The sequence below is a fragment of the Malurus melanocephalus genome, unplaced genomic scaffold, assembly GCF_030028575.1.
Source record: "Malurus melanocephalus ecotype Western Australia unplaced genomic scaffold, MMel_1.1 scaffold_325, whole genome shotgun sequence".
NCBI classification, from domain to species: domain Eukaryota; kingdom Metazoa; phylum Chordata; class Aves; order Passeriformes; family Maluridae; genus Malurus; species Malurus melanocephalus.
Window position 1 is genome coordinate 718,513 of NW_026623557.1, and position 22,648 is coordinate 741,160.

Genomic DNA, 22,648 nt, shown 5'->3' on the forward strand with positions numbered 1-22,648 from the left:
ACCCTCGTGGCAAGTTTCAGGTTTGCTTGCTTTAACTTGGACACTTGTTGTTCCGAGCGGGTCTTCACCGATAAAATGATTCCTGTGGAACAATTCACAGTGGATTTGCTTTACATTGTAAAACAGCCACGAGCAGGAGTTCACAGCACACAGGCTCTGTGCTCAAGGAGTTAAACRTGTTCTTCTCCAGCTCAGCTTCTGTCATCTTCAACCACCCCTCCCAAGGRCTTTTCTTAATGAGGAAGGGTTTTAAATCAGCCACCGGAGGGATTCAGATACTGATACTCTGCTGGGGAGAGACAGCCTGGCCTGAGAGCTGAATTAATCACTCTGACTGTCATTCAAATCCTGAACCTGAATCTGCTCCCACAGCAGAGCCCAGGGGTGCAACTGGGACAGCTCTGCTGTGTTTTAGCAGGTTTAGGTGTGACAGCAGAGCAAGGCCTGGGGCTCAGGGCTCCTCCAGCCCCTGCTCTGGCCTGGCAGAACAGGACCTGGCACATCCTCAGGTCCACAAGRCTTTGGCTTTGCCTTGCCCAGCTGCAGTGAGAGCAGGCAGCTCTCATGGCACAGGGGTCACTTCTCTGCAAACACCCTTAGGTGATTCCACGTGAACTCAGCCCCTGCAGTCAAGGCATTTTCTTCCCACAAAAATAAAACAGAGCAGCCTGATGAGAGCATGAAGAACACCACGTTCTCCCTCCCAACACAGCTCGTCTGGATCATGGCTGATTCCAGGGCTCCAGGCACTGCTTTGGGCTCTGGGCGTTCAGTTCACTGCTCGTTTGCATCGATAACATCGACAGGAACCGTGCCCAGGCACTGACACCCAACACCCCAGCGTGGGGCAGGTTCCCTTTGTCCCTTTTTGCTCCAAGCAGGTGGACACTGCAGAAAGCTTGGCAGGGAGCCTGGAGCACCAAGGATAAGGGGATTTATTTGTAATTGCAATCGTGGTTTTCTGCTGTGAAGCGAGGCTCCCGTGGCTCCCACGGCCACACGCAAATCCAGTTTCTCTCTGACTTTCACTCTGAACTAAGAAAAGCCACAAGCTGCTCTCACATCTCTCTTCTCTCTGGCTGCAGCTGCYGACCAGGTACCTTCTCACCATTAAAAGGGGCTGAGGACCATGGACACAACCCCAGCCATCCCTTCCTCTGATCCCAAATACCAAAAGTGAGCACACGGGCACAGAACAGAGCTTGAGCTGAAGTTTCACACAGGAATTAGTGATTTATCTCATTGCCATATTTTTAGGAATCCCAAAATTCCTTCCCCAAGAACGAAGAAAATGTTTGCAGCTATGCTTATTTCAGACGTGTCCGAATTTACATGTTTGCAACAATTTACAGTTACAACAGAAAGGCACTAAAGTGGGATTCGGGGACATTTTCTATTTCTCTTTTTATGGCAAACGCTCTGAATTCAAGCMAGAAAGGTGCAGAGTGAGATCAGGACATTCCCTGCAGCATCCCTGCAGGGGACGATGGAGTCACAGCAGAACAGAGCATTAAAACCCACATTAAAACCTATTCTGCTGTAACAGCAGATTCAGGAGGACAGGGGCTCCCCTGCCAGAAGGATCCTRCAATGGAAATTTAGGACGTGAGCCATCCCTCTCCAGGAGGAAGCGTGCAGGAACACATTATGGGATTTTTTAGGGAAAACACAAGCAGCAAAGCAATTGTAGCCTGATTAAGGCCACATTCCAGCAAGGAAAACAACACTGGTGGAACTCAGAGTTTGCCAGGAGAGCRAGASCCCYGAGTTRGGTTTGAGAAGAGAACAAAGCCCCRAWAATTCAGGGAAATTTGGCAAATCCAGGCTGGCTGTGCACCCACCATTGATGATCCGRGCCACCCTCCAGAGCCGCAGGAGGATCAGGAGCCCCACGGCCTCAAATTCGTGCTCCCGGAAGATGAGGATGATGTCGAGGATGAAGGACACGATGACAACGACCCCGTCCAGCACCTCAAACTTGTGGTGGAAGAACTCCAGGCGGTAGACAAAGACTTTAAACCCCACCTCAACCAGGAAGATGGTTAAAATGGACAGGGAGAGGTAGTGGAAAACCTGGGAAAAGAGCACAAGTTGAAGCCAGGAATCCCCTCCATGTGCACACAGGCAGGGCAGGCTGGAAAGCCTCTGCTGCTTGAGGGCTCCTCTGGTTTGGCTCTACAACAAGAAGAGCTGAGAACTTTTCCTCTGTGACCACCAGAGTTTCAGTGCCTGCCTTGCCCAGCTTGTCCAGGGGGCTCTGAGCTACCAAAGGGAGGGAATTGCTGTCCATGTTGACATTTCCCCACATTTTACCTTTGGGGTTATATGATATCTGTCCGGATGGATGATTTTCAAATCCATAAGCAATTCCCCGAGAACCAGCAAGGCATCCAGGATCACCAAGCAGACAACCCCGACCTGTTGGAGCACAAGAACCAACATTAATCCCCTCCCAGCACAGAGGAGCAAGAAGAGCCACCCCACTGCCCACAGCCCTGATTTGGCTTTCGTAGAGCTTTCCATTACTCCCACTCCTGCCATTCTGGACAGTGGTTATTCCTGCCAAGTCCCACCCACATGGAACCACCCAGCTCCACACCAGACCCCATTTGGCATGGGGGATTTTGGAGCTGGGGGAGAGAATGTACCAGAGCCGTGGTGATTGTGCACCAGGGCTTTTCTCTGCTCAGGAAACATCTGCACCCACAGCCCCAGTACGATAGGATGGCTTTGTTCAGATGCAGCCACTTCTCCTGCAGCTCAGAGCTCTCCCTGAGCTCCGTCCCACTGCAGCTCTGCTCTGCCCTTGRCCTGGGTTTGTTCTGCCTCACCTGAAACCTGTGGGAGCTGAAGAGCTTTCTCATCATGTACTGGAAGGAGATGTGTCTCCTGGGGGGYTCCAGCTTGATCTCCGAGTCTGGCTGCTTCTCCCCAGCCTCCTCCTCCTCCTCCCATTTCCGATAGTCGTTGTTCCATTGCACGGGGTCGTCGCCCACCACCGTGAAGTGTCTCAGGTACCTGGACATGGCTCTGGATCAAGCTGGCATCACCCTRCCAACGTCTGAGGGACAAGAGCAGAGTGTCACCTCCCCGTTTGGGGCTGACCAAGGGTGCCAGATCTTCCTTGTTTCACCCACCAAGGGTGACAAGAGCGTGACATTCYGACACAGCTGGGCCCTGCTGACGGGAAGTTGCTTCACGGTGGTACAGCTGGTTTTGCATCACCATCCCCCGGCACCACGCRGAGCCCCCGCTGCCCTCCCCACTCCTGTTTGCACCCTGCTGTGCAGCGAGGAGCTTCCTCACAAGGTATTTCCAAACTTCTCCAAACAAAGCATTGATTACAGGAGCAAAAAGCTCCAGTCCTTATCTGGCACCTCGTGATGGAGGTGGAGGCAGCTGCCCTCGTGTTTCTAACCCTGATCCATGGGAGCTGCTGGTCAAGCTGACCCTGGCATCCTCACCCTCCAGCCGCATGAGGAACAGCCGTAATTTCCCTCCTTTAAAATCAATGACGCCCTGTTATTTCAGACTTTGCAGGAAAATCAAGCAGGTGATGCCCACATTTCAGCCTGGCAGGTGGGTGCCACTGTCCTCCCCATCTCACCCTCAGCTATCCCGGCCTCAGCCCATTCCTGCGGGCACCCAGCGAGGGGCAGGATCACCAAACCAAACTCCTGATTAAGGCCACGCTCAGCAATGAAAACCATACTGGTGAAACTCCGAGTTGGCTGGAACAGCAAGAGCGGGGCCTCCAGATGGGCTGCGGGAGAGGCTCTCGTGTTCGCATCACAACAACCCCAGCCTCCTTTCCTCTCGGGGCTGTCTGCCCCACAAACCCTCCGAGATCCGCCAGCACTTCCCAGTGTCCGGGGAGCTCAGCACAACCGGCCCGCCGGTGCCACCACGGATCCGCCCGTGCCCGGGGCTGCTCGCCCTCCCCTCGGCTCCCCGGTGGGCTCCGCTCCCAGCTCCGGCCACCTCGTCACCTGCGGGAGGATGGAGCCGCTCCCTCGGTGCCGTCACAGGGGCAGCTCCTTCGTTCTCCACCACCGGGCGCCGRGCAGAGCCCGCGGGGAGCGGCCCCGGGCATCGAGCCCCCACCCCGGGCAGGACGGTCCCGGGGCTGCCGCAGAGCATGGAGCCCCCGGCCCATGGAGCATCCAGGCCCCCGGGGCTCCCCAACTCCCCCGACCGGAGCGGCCACGGCGACGCCCAGAGCGGGACGGAGCCCCGGGCCGAGCGGGACCCGAGGGAAGGACGTGGCGGCCCCGGGAGGGTCCCGCTCTAAACCCCCCCACCCCGGCCCGCACCCACCGGAGCGCCCCGGCCTCTCCCCGGTCCCGGTACCGTGCGCGTCCCGGCTKCTCCCGCTGCCTCCCGCCGCCGCCGCGGGGCCTCCCCCGGCCCGGCCCCGCCTCTCCCGGCCAGGGGCGGCCCCGGCCCGGCCACCTCCTCCCCACCGCGCCCCGAGAAACTCCAGCGGGTCCCCAATCCAGGCCCCCTTCCATCCCCGACATTTCCCGTTTCTCCCGCTTTTTTCCCCAGACTCCCCACGGTTCGCCCCTGCGCGGGAGCCGCCGAGCAGGACGCGCAGGATGGAGTTCAAACTTTTATTGTTTTTAAACTTTTTGCCCCATCACCCGAAACAACGAGCAAAGGTCCAGGAGAGTCGTGAAGTTAGATGGTGACTCTCCACCGAGCTCAGAGCACGGACACAGATTACTCCCATGAAGTCGGTGGAGGTCCAGGGACTGTAAAACCCAGGAATTAGGCCTGGATCAATCTGCCCCCATTTATAGGCTCGTGTTTTGTCAGAGGCCTCTTCATGTTTAGGGTTCTCCTCCATCTCTCAAAACCATGAACTCGTTTGGGAAGTCCTGAAAAAAAAAATTACCTGGGACCCATCACTGTGACACCTCCGCTGGGGCAAAATGAAAATATTTCTGTTTTTCACCAAGGAATAAACATCTCTCCAGTTTTGCACTTTTAAAGCCCAAGGATGTTTGTTTCTTTTAAAAAGGTTTCCTCCTTGAGAGTGCTTAAAACTTTTCCTGGAACCTAAATATTTTCTAGCACCTCATCCCAAAGCACACATCCCTGTYCTCCTTCCCAGGGTGACAAATGAGCACAGTGACACCCTCCTGGAACTCCACATCCCCATCCCTCAACCATCACCCCAAATCAGCGATTTACAGAGCTCAGCTGCACATCTGGAGTGAGACAGAAAGGCACAGCCCTGGACCTACAGTGGGGAGGTTTAGCCTGGGGGTTTGCAGTTAATTTGAACATTTTGGTCTCAGTTGAGTCCAGTAAGCAGCAATCAGGTAATGGTGGAAAATCTGCACCTGAGAGCTCAGCAGATCCAGCCCATTTTGGGTAAGGACCATGGAGTTTAAGGAGAAACYCCCCCATCACAAGGGATGTGTGCACACAAAATCTGTGTATTTGCCTGTGGAGGCCTAAGCTCTGCTCGGGACTGGATCCTCACGTTCCAAGGAAAATTGATGTGTTGTTGTTGAAGTCAGCCTGACTCTGAGCTGAACACAATAGCCCTGACACAGCTCAAAGCAAACAAGGAACAGGCAAAAATGACCTGAGTGGAAAAACAGCCTTTCCACAGCTGGATGGCAAGGAGACTTCACCTTGGAGAAACCAGAGAAACACTCCAGTGCCTTTCGGCACCCAACACGAGAGTGCCTCAGATTTTACCGCTCTTCCCAGGGCAGAGGACAGGGATTCAGAACTTGGGCTTATCACAATTTCCTGCTATTTTTTGGGGAGATTTTTGGCACAGCTCAGTGCCTCTCCCCACCCCAATCCACCCTTTGGAGCATCCACAGAGCTCTGGGCCAGCAGAACGGGCTGTGGGGACCTTGGGAGGCTCCCAGCTGCCCCAGACATTCCATGTGTCAACCAGACATTCCTACAAGTATCATTATGGAAAAAACAATCGGCAGTCAGCATCTACTCCTCCTTYTCTTCCTCCACTGATCAAAACAACTCAGCCCTGACAAACAGCCATAAGATGTGCCCGAGCTTTTGATCACAACCCGCAGCAGGACCAGCAGATCCTTCCCTTCCCTTCTCGCTGCCACGGTGGGACAGGACCYGTCCACCCCACCCCGGGGAGCCTGAGCAGTGACCCAGCCTCGGGGAATGCAGCCAGGCAGAGAACACAGCCCCGAATGGGCACCTGTGTCACTGAAACTGCGTTTGGGGAGAAGAAAAAACAAGGCACGGAGGACAAAGGTGTGACATGGCCAGAGGCAGCATGGCCAGTGAGGGGTGGTGACCGTGTCCCTTCAGAGAGCAGGCACATCCCAACCGTGTGTGCTGTCACTCACCACGGCAATAACAGACGTGCAGCTTGTTGGACAAGGAGGGAGAAAAATTATAGAGCTATAAAGGAAACAAGTGTGATTCAAAGGGTGAAAGTAAATTCTGGCGTGAGCCTGAACAAGTGATCTGTGACAGCTGATCCAGCGAGCTCAGCATAGGTAGCAAGAGGTTTTTGATTATCAGCTGTAGAGGGAAGGGAAAAATGTCTTYAGAGGAGGAAAATGGCTCAGAATCAGAGAAGTACATTGAAAAAAATCAAATCAGTGCCTGGGGCCTGCATTTGTGGCAAGCAAGTCCCACTGAGTGCGGAAGTAGAGGGGAATTCAGTGGGATGCCAGGCCAGAGCTGGGCATTCCAGTGATAAGCTTGTTCCTAAGTGGATGCCCCAGTGCTGCAGCCGTTCCAGAGCAGGCACGGGGTCGGATCAGCCACTCCGTGAGTGCTGAACCCCCACAGCATTTTCCACATGGCAGTGAAGGACCYCAGGCTGTTCCTGAGCTGGCACACACCTCACCCTCCCCACTGACCCACCCGTGGGAGCCCGTGCACACCGAGCCTCCCGCCCCACCAGCCAGCAGCGGTAAAATTCACTCAAGTTCCCCATTTCACCAGAAATTTAGTTCTCTAATTAAAAACCAGAGGAAATGTGTCTGGTCTCAGCTCCAACCCTCTGAGATCAGCCATCAGTGCACAGAACAATGAACAGGAGCCAAGCTGAGCGTGTCCTCCCACGCCCGTGTGCTGCTGCCACAGGCCCGAGCCTGGCTGTGGCAAACACGAGCTCGGGACCAGTGGCCCCACGTGCGGTGCTGCAGGAGCTGCACCCCTCGGCTGGGAGGGGCCTGAGGCTCCAGACCCAGAGCTAAACCCAACAYTCCTGTTGAAAATCACCTCTTGCAGCTCAGACAAATCCAAACCAAGAATCCATGGGTTTCCAGAACAATTTATTTCTCTACGTCAGGCCCTTGGTGAGCAGTAGTGTATATGTTGTGATAAACTGACACTGAGAAGATTTAACAATTTCTTCATTTAATAAGTGATTTTCACTACATGGTATTGTACACTGTCATCTGTTCAAAAAAGATCAACAGTTTTTAAAAAACAAGATTCTGTGTGAGATTTATATAAACCGGTGATCAACGCCTCTGGTTGGCTTACCAAGCGAGTTTCTAGGTTTCTTTGTAGAACAAAGTCTTTACGCTGAAATGCACAAACCCCTTCCAGCAGATCCAGAGCCATTTCTGTCACTCCCAGAGCCATTTCTGTCACTGCCCCGGGACTGCTGTCTCAGCACTGGGATCTGCTCCACTGAACACACGGAAACTGTACAAAAACGTGTTCACTTCGAGCATGGACAAGCCTTTCTATTTGCTATTTCCAGCCAGGACTTCCTTTTCTCTCCGAGAGGAAGGCGTGGATGGGAAGCCCGGCTGACTCGGCAGGGGGGTTGTGTACAAACGGGTTTCTAAGCGAACTTTGGCTTCAGGAAAGAGACACAAACACTTAAAATAATGGCTTTAATTGTCATTGAAGTATACGGAGAGGGACGTGTGTCTGAATTAAATATACATCCTACCAGTGGTGCTGGCAAGGTTGAAGGTTATTCCTAAWGTCGACAGCAATAAAACTAACGTGTACATGACAAGACATTAAAAGAAAAGCAATCCCTTTAAAACAAAATTGAATGTAAAAAAAGTTCACAGTGGTTTGTATAAACAGTATGTAATCGCTGACAGGAACAATCTCTACTCTCACAGCACACGAGTGCCCTCTTTAGATCCTAAAGAACAAGATTTACACTACTCATGGTACAGGTCCCGCCAGCCCCTGGATTACCCGGCTGGYGGGGAGATGCTGTGGAGTGTGCAGCTGGAACACCGACAAAGGGGGGACTTTCAAACTCTTTTCCTGGGAGGGAGGAGAGTCTTTCATTCGCTGTTACAACCAGCAAATTGCCATTCATCAAATGGAAAGGAAAACCACAAACACATTATCTATTTTGAGCAAGCTGAACAGCACACATGACAGGTTTAAAAATGGAGGTTATAGACTATGATACAAGTCCCAACAAGGCAGTGCCAAAGTGACTATTTCTTGGCTTGTTTTGTGATCATACCCCTGGGAGGTGTTACGGGTCTGCTGGAATTGGGCTTCTTCTTCTCTGCAGGTTTCAAAATCTGAAAAGACAGAGGGGTCATTTAGTAAAAAGTTTTAGGTGTCTTCCAGTCAAGAAACAGTTCACTGGTAAAGGCATTGCATGGTTCTTCTGGACAAGTCTAAAAGTGCCAGGAAATCAATGTGTTTCCTGCTCCCAGCTAGGCCAGGGCTTGGAATAACAGCCTCAGAGCCCACACCAGTGGGAGCAGCTGACAGCCAACAGCTTTGCCTGGGTGATTTAATTCCAGGACAGAACAGCTTACAGCAGCACAGGCTTATCACATTTTTGAAGATGTGAGTGCAAACACTGCCCTGTCTACATGTGACAGCTGTAAAGATCTGTTTGAAGCAAGTGTTATTGTTGTTTAATGGTGAAGCAATGATTCAAAATAACACAAATTTAATGTATGATCTCACTAAATARGAGGGAAGATCTTCAGATACTCTACCTGGAAAGAGCACATTAGTGTTTCATCCACGCTCATCATGGCACCCGCGTTATCAAATTCTCCACAGTAATTTGGGGCAGAAAAGAGAGTTACCAACTGTCTTTTTGCAAAAAACTCATATCCATCTTCAACAACCTTTAGGAACAAAAGCAGAAGTGTTACTCTGGRCAGCTTCCTCCTGACAAGGTGCAAAGCAACTTCACCAGAAGCAGCAGCTGAAAAACTGCCTATGTTTAAGAKGCATGAATTCCAAACTTTTACATCAAAATAGAAGCATCACAAGAGTCCATCAGCACTGAGAAAACTCTTGTTCAAGAAGGCAGAGTTTATATGAAAATGTTCATTATAAACACGGGGACACATTCAGAGAACATCACAGATATTTATAACTTGGCTGGACAAGTCCCTCAGCACTTCAGGCTGACATGGGTCTGTTCCGGGCTGGACTTGACCAGGTGACAACCTCAGGTCCCCCAGACCGAAATTATTCTATGGTTTTATGTACAAATAAATAAAATACCTGATGAGCTCTACATATGAGATCCAAATCATGTTTATGGAGAAACTTAGCAACCACTTCAGCACCAAAAGTGAAGGACACTCCTCTGTCATTTTCACCCCAGCCCAAGACATCCTTGTCAGGGTCAGACCACAGGAGATCACACAGGAGACCTTGGTCTGGTACATCCGTGGGGCGCATGATTCGTCTGATCTGCTCCATTGACTGAAGGTCTGGTGACAAACCTGTTCACAGRGAAGACACAGGCAGGCCACAGCTTAACCCAGCTTTGCTCTGCAAGACTGACATATCCATCCAGGACAAAAATAACTTGWATTCAAAGTGATTCACTGCTGCCATTTTACGTAGCTCAATGGCGACATTCGCTGACGTTTTTTAATCCWGCATTTGTTCTAAAGCATTTGCAACAGAAGTCTCTTTCTAGGAGATTTACTGGAAGCAAGATAAAGCAAKGCCATTTCCACATTTTATGGGATTACAATAATCTCACTAATATTTTCCAAGTGTCTGATAAAAGAACTGTTAAATAAAAGAGGCATCAACACCGGAAATCACAGGGAATGTTCACTGTGATGATGAAATACAGTATCAAACCAATCTCATATCATTTTCCACTGATGTGACTCCCTGGGCAGCTGTAATGACTCAAAACTGATAAAACATTTAAGGTGCAATCTGTATTTTTATGACCTGAAAAAGCTGCATCCTGTGGCATCAACCAATTCCTACAAATTACATCTGTCAGGCCATAAAGGGCTTGGAGCAACCTGATCTAACAGCAGATGTTCCTGCCCAAGGTGGGGGGAATTCCAATGAACAAACACCAAAGGTGCCTTCCAACCCAAACCACTCTATGAKTTCTATGAAAAMARATGYTTTCAGGACAGAYATCAAACTCYTGGTCATCTAAGTCTAAAAAACCCTACAAGGATTGTTTCCTCCAAAGGAGAGGCTATCCARGGYGCCTTTTGATRGAAAAGRAAGAGCAGATCATCATGTCCAAACCGGCTCYGTGATTCACAAAACTGACACTCATCAAACCCAACCCTTCCTCATACATGAGCCAAGGYAGAGCAAAATCCCTCCATTCTGAAGCTTCAGCAATGTAAACATGCAACTGTCATGACTGAGTATTCCAGYTCCTCAAACATCACCTAAGGAACTGCTACTCACCTCCGTGACAGCAGAATATTTTCTCATCCACAATAGCTGCAATTGGTAAACAGTTAAAACAGTCCGTGAAGGTTTTCCACAGCTTAATATTGTATCTTCTCTTACCTACAAGAGATTGGGGAAAAAAAACACTGTCAGTGTGCTTTTCTAACACAACCACAACCAACCTAACACAGATGCCTTAAATTTACTGAGACGTGCAATCAGCATTAGAGCCTATACATAATTTATCTTTTCTAATTCCCACTGACTTATTTAATTGTTTATAGACAGTGGCAAAGTCTCTCAGTGTGGCACAGCCTCTCAGTGTGGCACAGCTCTGAGAACACCACAAGTCTGTTCAAAAGAATGGCAGCCAGGCTCTCCAGTCCCAACTCTGCTTTGAAAATTATCCCTTGGAGAATTTGATCTGTTTCAAGAAATCKTGCCATTTGCCATTTCTTTCAGGGGAAGACAGCAATTCTTGAAAAGCAGTTTTTCTTTAAAATTCTGCTTTACCACATAAACTCATTTTAAGCAAACAAACAGGACTGAAAAACGAAACAGGACTGAAAAATGAAACCGCTACAGTTTTATGAATTTCAAAGGGACTCTCCCAGATCTGAACCCTGAACATATTTGTGATATATGACTAAGCCTGTGATTAATCTCTGAGGAGACAACTCTGAAATACCACACATCTTTGTTTCCTCACAGGAGGAGAACAAGACATGGAGTGCACATCTTGTCATCTGCAAGCCAAGTATGTCCCACCACACAAGTTCTGACATGCTTCAGTGCACAATTAATTTAACAGTACCATCTCTACATCATCTGGATTAAATCACATCCTTTGAACAGGAACATTGGCTTCTACTTCACAGCAAAATTCCTTGTTGTGTTTRGGTAAGGTCTACATACAGCCCCTGTCACACAGTCTGTGTGACATATCACCATCATCATCCCTCAAGTGAATGAAACAGAGCTGAACATCTGCAATGCACATCAAATTAAATTCTCCCATCTCTCATTAGATGCCCTTATCTTATGAATTTTACCAGTGAGAATTGTTAGTTAATACAGCAGACAACAAATAAAATTACCCACTTGGTTGCTGCTTTGTACTCTGAGGATCAGACTCCAACAGGACCAGGGGAAGGAAAACTCCCCCTTCTAAAATAGGCCAAGAGCCCCTCTGAAGAGCACAGAGGGCATTCTGAGTTAGGAAGAAACCATCTAACACTGCCACCCTGCTGCTCCCAGCCAGAGGCACACACGCCTGTTACTTACATTCATCGTAAAACCCATAAATTCTATTGATGCTGGCACATTCGTGGTTCCCTCGGAGGAGGAAAAAATTCTCTGGGTATTTAATTTTGTAGGCCAATAGAAGACAGATTGTTTCTAAAGACTGCTTTCCTCTGTCAACATAATCACCAAGGAACAGGTAGTTGCTTTCTGGTGGAAAACCCCCATATTCAAAGAGTCGGAGCAAGTCATAGTATTGTCCATGGATGTCACCTGCAATGAGATTCAGACATGAGACTTAAGTGATCCTTCACAATTACATTCTTTGATTGATTCTAGTGAAAGAACAAATCAAAGATGCTTGAGAAAGAAAAAAGCTTGCAGATAGATACTGCCCTTAACATACTTATAACTATCATGTTTTGACATCTATGCAATGGTTAATGGCATGAAGTTGCATGTAGCTACTTAAAACAACTTGTGTGTGTAAAATAAAATCAAGATTCCAAGAAACCAACTGTGTTTTCAGGAAATAATCAGTAATTCAAATTCTAGCAGTAAAACTGCATCAAAAATGAAATTGGTATTTCTGCCTTTCATTTAAATCATGGGCTTGTTTCTGACAAGCAGAACACTAAATCGTGACTTTAGACTACCAGTACTATAAATATGGAAGGAGCTACTTCAATTGAAATAAGTCCTCAGTGTTAAGAGTAGGATGAAATACTCTTGGCTGGAAGCTTTGAAAAGTGCATTTACTGAGGCTTTTATGTTGACATTCTTCATTCATTTAGCATAAGCAGACATGTACATGTGTGCAAAATGAGCACTGCTGTATGCAATATGGTGAAATCAAACTAGAAAGTAATTCCAAGAGACAGTACAGGAATTTYAAATTTCCAGCAGGATTTTAAAACATTGTCAAACCACTGTTCAGCTTTGCATGGCAGGACAATATGGGGATTCCTCACTGTTTCACCTTGCTCAGCTACGATTGGGACAAACATTATTGATTTGATAACTCATTTCCAAAACTTCACGTGAATCTGTACCCCAGCCTGGTGAAATTGGACCAGTTGTTTTTTCGGTTTGGATTATTTTGGTCCCAAATACAATTCCTGCATGTTACCCCCTCYCCACTGCTCTGCCCTACATATCCAGCATGGTTTTATTTTGCCTATTGCTACAATTATTGATTAGTTTCACTGTTAGTAAGTGAAAGTAGCATCTGGCACTTGTTCTCTGCTCAGGGTCTGCATTTACCTGACACCTCCCCCAAGATCAAACCAAAAAACACAGTACTCACCACAGATTTTCAGTGGAGCTTCAAGTTCTAGTAGAATAGGCTGACTCAGGAAGATTTCTCTGGATTTCAAGCACAGTCCTCTAATTTCATTCTCTTGAAGTTGGACGTTTTTGCCTGGTTTTGAGCCTCGCACTGTCAGGAGGAGTCAGAAGTCAGTTATCAAAACCAGCAACATCYCTGCTGTTATTTCAAGAGCCTGACTAAATGCCAGTGTAGCACTGACTGAGAAGGTACCAGGGTATGATCAGTGTGCTGGGGTGAAATGCACTGCCAGGGAAAGCGAAGTGTGCTCTGTTCCAGTCTTATATTACTTTCATTTAACAGAATTCATGGCTCAACACTTCCCCCATTAAAAATGTCACATTTTAAATAGCATCAGTTTAGTTCTATTTAGTTATAAAACCCATCTTGGACAATGTGACTATTTTTATGTTATTTTTTTAGTGAAGCAGTTACATGCTTGTTCTCTGGAAAGCTGTCTGAACTTGAGAGAAGAGTGTCTGCCATTCAATCACCAACRAATGTTGTGAATCACCTCACCCAAGACAGTACCTAAACAAGACCACMGAACCAATAAATCCTGTACTACCCTGTTCTACATTGCAGCTGGAAAAAACAGTGTAGAAAAATAAGCAGGAGTGGAAGGTCAGGGCTTTCAATAAGGAAATAGATTTGGATCCTGATGACAAAACAGCTCCCATCATCACTGCCTTTGAGCACAGTAAAAGACAAACCACTGGAGACCAATCTCCCCCCAGAGCACTTCACCCCTCCCTGCTCCCATCTGTCACACCCCTCCAGCACTGCTTCAATCAATCCYCTGCCCCCTCCCACTGCAACAATTTATGACAGTTTGTTCTTTTAACATCCATTAAAGGTTTCCTTCCTGCTCTGGACAAGGACATCAGCCTAGCCTAAACAAGTTTAACACCCCCACTTCTGTTGCCCAGAAATACTAAGAACATTTCTACAGCGGCAGTGCCGTAACTATGGCCCAAATTGCACACAACAGCATTTATCAGGGTTAAGACTGGATTAAAAAAAATTGTGACTSTGCCGTTCCTGGTGAAGCTTATATTTTTATTTGGTGTCAAAATCAGTGACAATATGCAACACTTAAAAGGCTGAAGAGAAAAAAAAATTAGTAGGAGGAGCAGTCATCTACAAAGTAACCCACTGGTTCAGCTCAATCAAAGCAAAATGACCAASAACTTGAGCCTCAAATGCCTGGAAACGGTCTGCCAACAGCTCCAGAAACAAAATCCGTCCACTGCTAAGACTGCCAGGTTAGGTGACCGACTGTGAGCAACTCCTGCAACACTGAGACTGAAGAATTAATGCCCTTATCTAAAAAAGTCTGATCTTTATTTGCAAATAATGCGGGCAACAAACCTGAATCCTTTTAAACACAACAACYGATGCAGTATTATCTTCCTAAAGTCCTAAATAACTTACTAGCCAGCCATCATTTCAGTCTAATTCCTTTGCTACCGTTTAACCTCAGAGTGAGAAATCTGAAAGCTCCATATGACTCAAATCTCTGCCGTCACTGTGGGCCTTGCGCTGTATGAAGCCAAGTGAGAACTGCAGTGAGAAAGGCTGGGGGTGCTCGAGGCAAGTTTTAGGAACAGTAAGAACAAAAAACAGTTGTGTTCCAATTTCTCACCAGCACAGAAGCTTCTGACTTTTATGCAAGCCTCTGATCAAGCAAAGAAAACACTGTTCAGTGAGCATGCACCTTTATCTAGACTGCAAATAAAATAATGACTGTGTAACAGCCATGAAATCCTGTGTCATTGGAGGTAATCTCTACCAGCATTTGCAGTGTTACTGCCAAAACAATCCTTCTGCACGCTGATTTCCCAGAGACCCCAGCCATGGTGGCATTGCCTGCCCTACAGAACCACTGTTAGCACCCTAAACCTTTCCTCAAACAAGCTTCAAAATTAAACCCGAGTTCAAATTACAATGTATACTAATGGTGACATTATCATAGGTCAAAGGTCATAGCTTTAATATCGTTCTCTTTCAAGCCCTACCTGCTCCTTTATTCCTCACTGCCCACTGTGAGTGTTATCACTCACCATTGACATTAGATGCCAACACTGGAATTACCACTGCACTTCATGTCTTTCATTAAAATCTCAGAAGTAATGAAGCATGTAAATGAAAGTTAAATCTTTGTCACAGCAGTTTATCAYGCATGAGGCTTTTCATCCACAGTAATTTTTTCATCCATACAGTAATTTTCCAAAGACTACTGAGCAACGAGCAMGTTATTCAAAATGCCAAATATCCAGAAGCAACAGAACAAAAATTTTTAGAATTAARTGATAAACTGGCTGAATTGTAAAATTTTGGACTAAAGGAACATCAGTTTTATATTTACAACTCACCTTTGTTTCTGAGATAATATAAAATAATTGTTTTTAGTTTTCTGTGAAGCCAAAAAACTAACTTGCCATGATTTGGTCTTCTCAGAAACTGCTAAAACCAAACTCTGTACTTCACATCCATAAATTAAAAAGTACAAAATATTATAAAGACTATGCAATGCACTGAGTCACTAAAGCTCATGAATAAACCATATGCATTCATTTTTGCTCAAGACTAAATGAAGATCTGGAAACTGTTTCAGACACAGGTTTTCTAGGTTTTTCCAATACATTTTTCTTGAACTGGYATAATCCTCACACAGTTTTAGTCACCTGCTTGTACAAAACCTTGACAAGTGCTTTGCTGCACTTCCCAAACTCACTAAGACAGACACCATGGATGAACAAACAGGAAAATTTGGTTCAGCTCTGCCTGCCAGTGACATTTGCACCATTTTGTCCGACATGGAGCCAGCACAGAGGAGATGAGTGAGTTCCATTTCCTCTAACATTACTCTATATATCCTGAAAAGCTGGGAAAACAAAARAGGATTTGGCTACAGAAGAGTCTAAAATGCAGAAGTGCATCTTGGTTTGAGTAATCTGTATTTTTAGTGCAAGGATTTTCTCATCCACAATGAAAGAGCTGGCACAGAAATACAGGATGTTCAGTCTTAATGACTTCTTAAAAGGTTTCTCTAAGTCTTCAAATTACTTAGTCCTTCTAAGAAAGGCAAAAATAATACACTATGAAAAATATGTTGTGTTTGCAGTTTGTTTCTCTGCTTTGGAGAGAAAACAAGGAGGCTTGTAGAGATCAGACAGTATGATATTAATTGACAGCTTGGTCATAAAGTCAAAAGAGCAGCTCAATGGTACAGTACAGCCACATTTGCCCTTTCAATGCATAAAAAAATAATCTCCCAGAAATGACAGCCTGGAACTGACAGTGAACAAGCTAAAGATTAATCATTTGGGAWAAAAAGACAGCCCATTTCAAGAGGTATTTTATTTGTGTCTGAACACACTGCTGCAGTATTTCCAGACAGCAAAATATTCCCACCCTCTTTAGTCAGAAATGCTCCTGTTCTCAGAAATCATTTCTCTGGAGCCTGAATTTCAGTGTCCAGCCTAGGCAGTTTTCTAACAAGTAAAAACCTTTCTACTGTACAAATATGAGAAGTTGTGAAAATGTAAGCTCTCCAATAGATGAGAAAGGAATCCATCCCTGGAGCCTGGATGATCTCTGCAGAGGTACTACTTGAACACAGGGCCCWCTATTTAAATTAACGGTGATTTCCAGGACAAGGAGAAAAACGGATGGAAACAACAAGAGATACCAACTCTAAAATGAGTGTATTATAAACAGTGCAGTATGACAGGTGCCCAGCAGAGGGGGAAAGGAAAGAAAAGGAAGAAGAGCAAACACTTGAGGCACCCCAGTCATTCTGGAGCGAGTGAGTGAACGGAGAGTACAAAGTGCAGGTGCAGCTGCCAGGACTTAGAACACKGCCTGACATTGAGAACTATTCTACATTACCTTGAGAGGGATAAATGGGTCAAGAGCTGTGGGATCTAGAATGTACCACAGAGCGAAGACCATATGCATCCAGAGTACAACAGACTCCCACATCACATCCCATCCCTAGCATTTTCCAATACTCGCCTTGGTACCACAGTCCTTTACGTCATTCAAGGTTAATATGAAAGAGACAGATACTTAGAGAAGCWTTCAAAAATAGCAGGAAGTTCAAAAATGCCAGAAATTTCAGTGATCCAAACATCTCATTTCCATTTGGTATTGCACTAAAAGAAGCTGCTGAAATACTGTCAATGTGAACTGAAGTGTGAGAACCAAGGTCTCCTACAGAAAATGTTTTAAGGAAAATAGTCTATCTACAGGTCAGTTCATCTTTTTGGCTTATTAAACAAGTCTCTCAGTTTCACCATATTTCACGTTAAGATGTCTGCAATCATAGTGACATTTCCAAAAATACTGTAGGTTGGTTTTAATCTAGCTTTTAGCAGTTCCCGATGACAGTTTCACAGTCAGTTTTGCACCACAGGCACAAAGGCAATAAATAACTTGAAAGTGGTTGATGTAAAAAAGGTTTTACTTTATTGCAGGCACCAGCAGCTTTGATCAGATCGCTTCAAATTCAAAACTGAAATGGAAAAGCATCTCCTCAGTGCACAAGCCTCTAAAAAGAAAAGGTTCTAGTCTGCTTCCTAGTATGTCAAAAGTTCACAGCTGCATTATCAAATGGAATATTCTGCATGACTGCAAGTTTTTCATCTTGTAACGTATTTCCACACTGCCGACAGGTGAGGAGCCACAGGTACTCACACTGATCACAAACAGAGGTGACAAATTCCTCCACTTCACTGACTGGGCAACAGGCACAGAATTTAACAGACTTATCTGGATTCACGGCTTTGATAAGAATCTAATGCTTATCTTTGGAATAGAAAAGGTTTCTATTTCCCACTCTTAGAAACTGCTGCACCACAGCAGGAAACAATTAACATTAAGCTACACAAACTAGGGAAAATTATATGGTTTGAGGTCAGAAAGCGCTGCTTGCCATGAGAAACTTCATCACAGCACCCCAACTCACCCACGAGTAAATGTGRCCACATTTCAGATTAATATCTCTGAGAATCAGACTCTTACCCCACTATATGAAGCTAAAGWGCAAGCAATCCTGCAGACCCAATGAATGCTGCACTTAGCAGAAAGGTGAAAAACAAAATTCAGAGGACTGCAGTTACAAGAAATCATCTTTGTGGTTAGCAAAATCTTCTCCATGATCTTTAGCTCAACTATTTTTAATAAGTAGATGATAATCTTTCCCCATTTAAAGCAAATTAAGAGAGAATATCTCCTTGACATCTCTACAACAGGCTTTACTGGGAATAGAAATCTGTGGGTGTATAAACAGAAACGTTTAAGGATTTAAGAGTCTTTTCGCTGATTTTAGTGCACTAGCCAGGATTTCAGCTTTCAGAATGGCTACCACCATCGTAGCCTCACATGGCTTTATCCAAAGTAGCCTCCATTCATTAGTTAGTTTTCCCTTAACAGTGCCTGCAGAGGATGCAGCATGGGAAAGATATGCAAAAACACATTTCAACTTGGGTCACTTAGGTACGTTGAAACTGTGTTATTTTACCCATTATTTATTGTTACCATGGTAAGACTAATGCACTTCAATGCTGTTTTCTAAATATGGGACTGTGAGCTCCAAACCAGGCCCTACTTATCTGGAAAAGCTGCCAGCACACGAGATGAAGGAAATGGATAAGGGGCTCAAGTTATAGGAACACCATCTGACATGACACAGAAAGGAAGCCACGCTCCCACTCAGGGAGTCTCAGGATTTGTCACTCATTCTTTACTGAGGCAAGCAGGAATTCTGCCATTTCCTGGAACCCTTTCCAAGACCATACAGGTGCCATTGATTTTTTATCTTACAATGAGTTTTTTAGCATCTTCTTGTCAAACTGCTGGCARTTTGGACTTAGCACACACAGTTGTAGCTGCTACCTACAGTACCCCTGCTAGAAGGTGCACAATTTGCTCTCATATTTGACCCTTCTTATTCCTCAGTTAGGTGAGTTAGTTACAGCAGTATTTGAGCCTTTAGCCACTATCAAAGACACTTAAAAACATTTCAACGATAAGTGCAGAATACTGTTACTACATTTTGCAGTCAGACGACCTGTACTCAGGAAATTGCTCCTAGCAGGACACARCCCTCATTAGTAAAGAAGGGAGCAAATATAAATTCAATTACAGCAAAAAAAAAAGACAGTACTTTCAATGTTTTCCCTGAACGGCTTTCCAAGGTTGAGAACAATGTTACTGAGAAATGTTTTTTGTGACATTTCAATGCCAAATGGTTCTGTACTRTAAACACTTGGAGCAAGGAAGACTCTTCAAATATTTACCTTAGAATGAGAAGCTGAAGTATATACTTCCAGGCCTTTTAAAGAACAAGCTAGTAATTTCACCTAAATAGCCTAATGTGGGTGGGAGAACATCACTATTTGGGGGAAAAGTAAGAATAATGTCAGTTGAGGAGTCAGGATAGAAACAACTAAAATGCCTCACAAATACATTATTAATACCCTGTATTAAGGACAAAAGCAAGGTTAATTTATTATTCACCCTTSACTTAACCATAAGACTTGTTTCACKGCTTCTTCCAACAATGCAATGCTAAGGCATGTGATAAATACCTGCCTAACTGCATTTGCTCACTGATTTCCAATATTTCATCAGGATCTCCTCAGTGCTTGGTTTGTTACCTTTAGAAAGAGTTAAGCTCCCTGCTCATACACTTCACATTTTAGTAGCAAAATCACCTGAAGTTAACTGCTATAAAAATGTGTAACAGATTGCGCTAAAATTACTGCTTGCACAAGGATYTGGGCAACTCTGTGAGCTGATTATTAAACCAGATTTTGCAGTGCTTTATGCCTGAGTATGATTTTAATCTGTGTGCAGCCTTGTCTGAAGGGGTATCCCTTGACACAGAGCTCAAGGGCACACTACACCTTGTGTAACTAACATTATGCACTTGTTCTACCAAAATTGCATTGAAAAACAATAATTTGTTTGATCTAAATCTAAAGTGCAGGGTGTGCTAAAATGCACCGATGTTTTAGGAAAAAAAGTGTAAAAATGACACKCAAAACAGTCAGTCGTTACTCTGTGTCTGGTGAAGATGTTTAGAGCAGACATTTAATAAATAACAAATAAAACACTAGACAGGTTATTAAAACCAGTATATGTTTTAAATATTGAAAGACAATCATTGCCACAAGGAATCCAGAACCACAGCTGCAATATTAACAAAGGAAAAAAAAAATTAATTTCAGTTCTGGCAGCTGATGCAACCTCAGGTAACGTCTGTAATTGCATGAAGCACCTCTTAAAAGATGTCAGTAAACCTGATTTATGAACTCTTATCTGCTCCAAACATCTAATGCTGACATAAACTGAGTAARAGCAGAACATATTGACACAGTACATCTTACTACTTTTTGAAACTTTAAACAGAGAAAGCACTCGCATTTCTTTCTAAGAGAGGTCTAATCCAGGCTTTTAAAAATTAAGAATTTACACTTTGAAAATATTGCATTAGTTACACCAGGGGCAATCAGTAAGAATGGTAACCAATACYTGCAGTTAAACTGAGCATGTATTAATATGTCACCAAACATATGACATATAAGACCTGACATTTACAAGTTGTACTACTGGATTTTCAGGAAAATCCTGGTCTAACTTTATGAAGAGAAGTCTTTAAATAATTGAAACCAGGGCAGTTTAAATTGGTTACAGGCAAAACCCAAAACGGATCAGAGGAAAAACCCCATTTACTTTTACTTATTGAATAATCCCATAATTCATCTATAGGATTTTTTAACTCCAATTGATTTCTAAAGTAGAATTTCTGTTCCTCTGCCTGACCTTTTGCTCTCCACGCATTACACAAGCAAAATCCAGTAAGAAGGAAAGTGTGCAAAAAAAGACATTTCTTCATCATTTTTCTCAGCAACATCTCAGCTGACTTTGTGCCAAATGGAAAAAAGTTAAATCCCTGACCACGCTTTTCAAAACTAAGTCCAGATGAGATGCCTGCCCTGACACACGTGAAATGAGGCTGGATCAAGACAGCTTCCTTCTCTGAATAATTATGATTTTCCTTGATGCCTAGAAGAGAATTTGTCATTGGCAACTTTTCAGCCTTTTGCCCTAAAATCAGTCAATCCCAGTCCAGCGCTGATCCCTGCAAGCGAAGGGATGATGCTGGAGACACCCCCTGCAACTTCCAGGTTTTCCTTTAATTTACAAACTCCCAGGSAACTCTGTTCACCCCAAAGCATCAACAATAGTAGACAATAAGCCCCTTTTCAGACTGTCTGAAACACCAAAACCCAACCTTCWATTCACACCTAAAAATCCACCATATGTCACGAATTAAGAGCCAAAATCCTGTGGCAGCTTTAATGCAAGCTGCTAATCAAAGCTAAACCCAGGACACACTGAAACSCATGACCGACTCCTCCCGACTTGCTGAAAACCTGCCTCAACACTCATTTAAACACGCCGAGTAWCATTTCCACAGCCCCACAACTACCCAGCCATTCACTGATCCCATGTGTATGCGTGAAAGGCAAGAGAACACCCCAGGCTTTTTAAAAGACCTTCCTACGAAAATTACTACCAAATTAAGCATGTCCTCGCTCGAAAATACTACTAAAGCATCCCCTAAAGAGCTGCAGGGGAGAAGGGGGCAGCCGGCTGGTCCCAGCATTGCACCGGGGGATCAAAAGGCAGGAACGCCTCGGAAGCACACGGTCTGAGGGGAAAGTTGGGGCTGTGGGGCCGAGCCAGGCGGGGAGGAGGCGGCGGCGACCCCGGGCAGACAAAGCGCCTCTCGCCCCTCCATTTTGGTGCCCCCTCAGACCCCGCCGGGCGGGCTGGACGCGGCGAATGGGCCCGGCCGCCCCCACCCCTTTCCAACCGCGCCGTCCCCGACCCTCACCCTCCAGCAGCCGTTGGATGATGCTGTCGATGTTGAGCTTGTCTATATCCGCCATCGCCTCTCAGCGGCCGGGCGGAGCCCTCCCCGCCGCTCCGCTCGCGGCTCGGCCGGCCCGACTCCGCTCCTCGTTCTGTCTGGTTTTTTTTTTTTYGCCCTTCCCTGCTCTGCGGCTTCCCTCGCTCTCTCCGTCCCCCCCGCCCCCTCAGCACCGAGCCAGCACTGAACAAAATGGCCGCCGTCCGCCCAGCGAGCTCGCCCGGCGCATGGATACCATGGGCGCGACGCGGCTCGCCGGGAGCGCTTTGTGGGGCGGGCGGGAACAGCGGGCGGGGTAATGCGACCCCGYTGGAGGATCCTTCCGCTGCCGGGACGGGAAGTAGTGCGGCGGKGCCGCCTCCCGCTGTCGCGATAGYGTGGCGGAACCGGCGGYGGCGGTCACAGAATCCCAGAATCYATTAGGTTGGAAAAGACTTCCGAGATCGTTGAGTGCGACCTATAACCGAACGTCACCGTGTCACCTAGACGGTGGTGCCAAGTGCCGC

General features: G+C 46.0%; 2 protein-coding genes across 2 annotated transcripts in view; both read right to left on the reverse strand.

Annotated features, from left to right (window-relative positions):
* HVCN1 (hydrogen voltage gated channel 1) overlaps positions 1 to 4,413 on the reverse strand; it is a 5,190-nt gene extending 777 nt beyond the window's left edge. The window contains 5 exon segments of the mRNA XM_057377786.1: positions 1 to 82; positions 1,842 to 2,073; positions 2,314 to 2,418; positions 2,832 to 3,061; positions 4,318 to 4,413. The exon segment at positions 1 to 82 is cut by the window's left edge and continues 2 nt beyond it. Of these exon segments, the coding sequence (XP_057233769.1) occupies positions 1 to 82; positions 1,842 to 2,073; positions 2,314 to 2,418; positions 2,832 to 3,026 (614 nt within the window). The 5' untranslated portion in view covers positions 3,027 to 3,061; positions 4,318 to 4,413.
* Positions 4,414 to 7,269: 2,856 nt separating this feature from the next.
* Positions 7,270 to 22,367, reverse strand: PPP1CC (protein phosphatase 1 catalytic subunit gamma). The gene is made up of 7 exons (XM_057377787.1): positions 22,107 to 22,367; positions 13,175 to 13,306; positions 11,911 to 12,141; positions 10,642 to 10,746; positions 9,469 to 9,692; positions 8,949 to 9,083; positions 7,270 to 8,519 (listed from the first exon to the last, which is right to left on the reverse strand). The coding sequence occupies exons 1-7, from the start codon at positions 22,159 to 22,161 to the stop codon at positions 8,430 to 8,432; spliced, it is 972 nt and encodes a 323-aa protein (XP_057233770.1). The 5' UTR covers positions 22,162 to 22,367; the 3' UTR covers positions 7,270 to 8,429.
* Positions 22,368 to 22,648: the final 281 nt, after the last annotated feature.

Bases quoted from the DNA above. Each gene is read 5' to 3' on its own strand.
- PPP1CC (XM_057377787.1), bottom strand. From the start codon at position 22,161: ATGGCGGATATAGACAAGCTCAACATCGACAGCATCATCCAACGGCTG. The intron at 12,142-13,174 runs GTGAGTACTGTG...ATCTCATTGCAG, and splicing joins AGCTCCACTGAAAATCTGTG to GTGACATCCATGGACAATAC. The intron at 9,084-9,468 runs GTATTTTATTTA...TTGTTCCTAAAG, and splicing joins TCATATGTAGAGCTCATCAG to GTTGTTGAAGATGGATATGA.